The 4,325-nt window shown below is 53.4% G+C and overlaps 1 protein-coding gene across 1 annotated transcript in view; it reads left to right on the top strand.

Annotated features, from left to right (window-relative positions):
* Positions 1-3,988, top strand: part of mta1 (metastasis associated 1) — a 55,523-nt gene extending 51,535 nt beyond the window's left edge. Inside the window, 3 exon segments of the mRNA XM_061259985.1 lie at positions 2,127-2,237; positions 2,911-3,181; positions 3,306-3,988. Of these exon segments, the coding sequence (XP_061115969.1) occupies positions 2,127-2,237; positions 2,911-3,138 (339 nt within the window). The 3' untranslated portion in view covers positions 3,139-3,181; positions 3,306-3,988.
* Positions 3,989-4,325: the final 337 nt, after the last annotated feature.

The following is a 4,325-nucleotide window of genomic DNA, read 5'->3' as shown; positions in this document are numbered from 1 at the left end:
CATCCCCCCTCTCTCTCCATGCCCTCTCTCTCCACCCCCCCCTCTCTCTACATCCCCCCTCTCCCCTCTCCTTCCATCCCCACTCTCTCTCCATCCCCACTCTCTCTACATCCCCACTCTCTACATCCCCTTTCTCTACATCCCCTCTCTCTACATCCCCCCTCTCCCCTCTCTCTCTATCCCCCCTCTCCCCTCTCTCTCTATCCCCACTCTCTCTCCATCCCCCACTCTCTACATCCCCATTCTCTCTACATCCCCACTCTCTCTACATCCCCCCTTTCCCCTCTCTCTCCATCCCCTCTTTCTCCATCCTCTCTCTCTCCATCCCCATTCTCTCTACATCCCCATTCTCTCTACATCCCCACTCTCTCTACATCCCCCCTTTCCCCTCTCTCTCCATTCCCTCTCTCTCCATCCCCCTCTCTCTCTACATCCCCACTCTCTACAAACTCTGCCATTCTCCACATCTGCAGTGCATGATGGGAGATATTCAGGTCAGGCTTCGCTCCGGGTGTAATGGTGTGGACCAGGGGGATCTTGAACTTAGTCCCCAGGAGGCTGCTGTGTCAGCGGGTTTTTGCAGTCTCCTTTCAATCAGCTGTCGATTAAGGCTTTGAGAATGAGTTGTGTGGATTATTTACTCAGTCAGTGACGTAAATGAATCACTGATGTCAATAACACCCCCAAAACCAGGAGTTGGAGTGGAGTTAAAACTGCAGACACTGTGGCCCTCCAGGACTGCAGTTAAAACTGCAGACACTGTGGCCCTCCAGGACTGCAGTTAAAACTGCAGACACTGTGGCCCTCCAGGACTGCAGTTAAAACTGCAGACACTGTGGCCCTCCAGGACTGGAGTTAAACCAGCAGACGCTGTGGCCCTCCAGGACTGGAGTTAAACCAGCAGACGCTGTGGCCCTCCAGGACTGGAGTTAAACCAGCATACGCTGTGGCACTCCAGGACTGGAGTTAAACCAGCAGACGCTGTGGCCCTCCAGGACTGGAGTTAAACCAGCAGACGCTGTGGCCCTCCAGGACTGGAGTTAAACCAGCAGACGCTGTGGCCCTCCAGGACTGGAGTTAAACCAGCAGACGCTGTGGCCCTCCAGGACTGGAGTTAAACCAGCAGACGCTGTGGCCCTCCAGGACTGGAGTTAAACCAGCAGACGCTGTGGCCCTCCAGGACTGGAGTTAAACCCGCAGACACTGAGGCCCTCCAGGACTGGAGTTAAACCCGCAGACGCTGTGGCCCTCCAGGACTGGAGTTAAACCAGCAGACACTGTGGCCCTCCAGGACTGGCGTTTGACATCAGCGGTGTTGATTAAATCAGTTGATACTCTTCTTCCTGCCAAATGTGGGTATCATCACTAATAAGCAGTACTGCAGGCTGATTGGACCATCTCTGCTCTGCTGCTATATAATTGGCCCTTGTTCATCACATGACATCTTTTCACAGTTACATTGTGGTTTTTTTTGGGTTATCTTGCACTGAAGTGATCGTGTTTGACAGGAAGTTTCTTTCCGATGGCAGCGTCGCACCTGACTGTGGTGTCTGCTTTTTGGGCTTCACACACTTTCCTCTGTCAGCGGGTGCGTTCATCAAACGCGTTTGCAGAGATATTTTATACGAAGTGAAAGCTCGTCCGTCTCACGATAACCGTGTGCTAATCGGACATATCGGGACTGACGAGCACCTGGGAGGGGGAGGCTGTTGTCGGACACGGCTCCAGAACCTCAAGACCGAAGGGAGGATGTTAAACACGAGGCCAGCGGGTTCAGAACGGTTTACTCTAATGATACACCTGCATCACTGTGCTCCTGAGACCGCTGGTCTGTGGGTTTCTTTCTCGTAGGCTGTGAGGTTTCAGTTCAATCAGCGGTTAGTACAAAGTTTGTGTGAGCACGGTGCGGGCCTGTGGACTTTGGCCTACTGGGTTTAGCTAACGGCGCAGTCCTGCGTTTGGGGGGCGGCTGTTGTTGTTCCCCGTCGGTCGTCCGCGATCGATTTATCGGCTTTCCCGGATCTTCCCGCTCCCCTTTCCTCCCCGTTGGTCGTCCGTGATCGATTATCGGCTTTCCTGGATCTTCCCGCTCCCCTTTCCTCCGACGCCTTCCGCTCTGTTTGTAGCGCGTCGAAGGTCGCCCGGTTTCGGCCTCGGAAAAAGCGGTAGAACACCGGCTAACGGAGGAGCGCCAGCGCGGTCCTGAAGACCGAGCTCACCGCCCCCCCGCAGTGCCCGTACGCTACCTTTCCGCGCTGCCTCTCTGCCTTTCACTGCAAGCACGCGACCTGCGGGGGAGATCAGCCGATCTCTGGATGTCTGGAGCTGCCGGCGGTGACATTCGCCTGCTGAAGTCTGGTTTCCCCCCGCGGAGTTCGAAACTCAAGAGACGTGAATTTTCAAAGTCGCTTGGCGGAGTTTCTCGTCGTCTGCCGTCGCTGATGTCACACGGCGCAAGCGGTTATGGGAAGGGGGTTGTGGGATCGGTCCTCCCGATGACGGACGTGGTAGAAATGACACGCAGGGTGACGGAGGTCGAACGAAGGCTGGGACCTGCGGTAACACCGTGTGGCCAGTAGGGAGAGGGGGAGGGAGGGAGGGAGAGAGGGAGAGAGGGAGAGGGAGAGAGAGGGAGAGAGAGAGAGAGAGAGAGAGAGAGAGGGTCCTGTGGGTGAGTCGAGCATTTCAGGAACGTGTAAAATAGTGCTTTTTTATGTTTGCCCGGAGGCGCGTGCTTGATAGCGGCAGTGGAGTGGATAATCGTGGACCGTGTGTGAACTCCGCTAACATGAAACCCAGTCGCACTCGTCCTGTGTGACTGGGCTGCGGCCCTTCAGCCAGGCACTACTTGCATCTACAGCCGGCTGTTGGGCTGGATTTCATGCAAAGACTATGAGTGGCCTCTGGTGAAAACCCGAATGGCTAGCTGTCCTGCGCCTGACCCTGCTGTGCGTAGCTGTAGGCGCGGGGTGCGGGCGTGAGTGTTACTTGAGCGTGGACATTGTGACTAACGTCTCCTCTCCCCCGTCTCCCCCCGCTCTCTCAGGGACCAAGCCTAAAGCCCTCACCCCCCAGTGGGAGATCGTGTCCAAACGGGCCACCATGGCTCCGCAGGAGGAGGTGCACGAGCTGGACTGACCCCCGTGCGACCCCCCTTTCCCCCCGCCGTTTTGTGGACGAGGTGCGTGACCCGCTGCCCTCCTCTCCCGTGTACCGGTCACCGTCGATCCGGGACGTCCCACTGTGAGGGATGTGTGTGTGGGGGGGGGTTTTTTAACGATCGTGCCCGCTTTCTTCCCCTGCAGGGATACCTGAAGGTGTTTTACTGCGGTGCGGATCTGGCGCGGAGGAGATGGGCCCACCCAACGATCTCCTCCCTGCCCCCCCCGTCGTCCTGGCAACATTGACTCCACCTATCAGCATTGTCATTGAGGACTGAACCCAGTTGTGGCCAATCAGACGCCTGACTGCAGAGGACTGTGTTTATTAACACCATTATTGTTATTGTCAATGTAATTATTATTATTATTATTCTTTTTTTTTTTCTTTTTTTTCTTTTTTTTACCAACTGTAACCCTTGCTGATCAGTTAATTGTGGATCAACGAAGAAACTTTTTTTGAGTTTCATGAAATAAGTACTGCTTGTGAGCCCTACACGTAGGGTGGAAGGACTGTAATATATAAGCCAAGTGCTTCTTTTATAACGTCTAAAAGAGAGAGAGAGAGAGAGAGAGAAAAAAGAGAGAGAAGGTGATGAAAGGAAAGGACCTTCGGACCTTTAGGTCAATTACACGAGTAACTCCCCGCTTCTGTTCTGTACCTGTTTGACGGCTTCTCGTTCTCCTGCGTTTTTGTGAGCTGGCCTGAGAGCTATAACTTATTGAGAAAGAATTCAGAAATGTGCTTTTTTTCTACCTTTTTCACAACTGACGCCCCTGCGCTTCAATGATGTAATTAAGAAATAAAATGATTCTTTCTCTTTTGTGAATATGTAAATGACATTAAGCCTCGTTAAAGTCTTGCATGCTCACGCACATGCACACACACACACGTGCTCACCCACACACACACCACACACACACACACACACACACTCCACACTCCACACCAAAGGTGTGGGGCAAAGTGTTAACAGCTGTTGTGTCATAAAGGGAATTTACAAGTGTTTTGTGCTATATTTAGACAAAAGCCCTAAACCAAATGTCATGGCCATAGGTTACCAGGGCAACCGGACCTTTCCCTCGACGTGGCTCCAGCCAGCAGGTTGTTTTAACCCAAATGGCGCTGTTTCTCACCCAGTAGCATCCGTCAGATACTTCTATATA

The sequence above is a fragment of the Conger conger genome, chromosome 1, assembly GCF_963514075.1.
Source record: "Conger conger chromosome 1, fConCon1.1, whole genome shotgun sequence".
In the NCBI taxonomy this organism is placed as follows: domain Eukaryota; kingdom Metazoa; phylum Chordata; class Actinopteri; order Anguilliformes; family Congridae; genus Conger; species Conger conger.
This window is presented reverse-complemented; position numbering and strand designations above follow the sequence as displayed.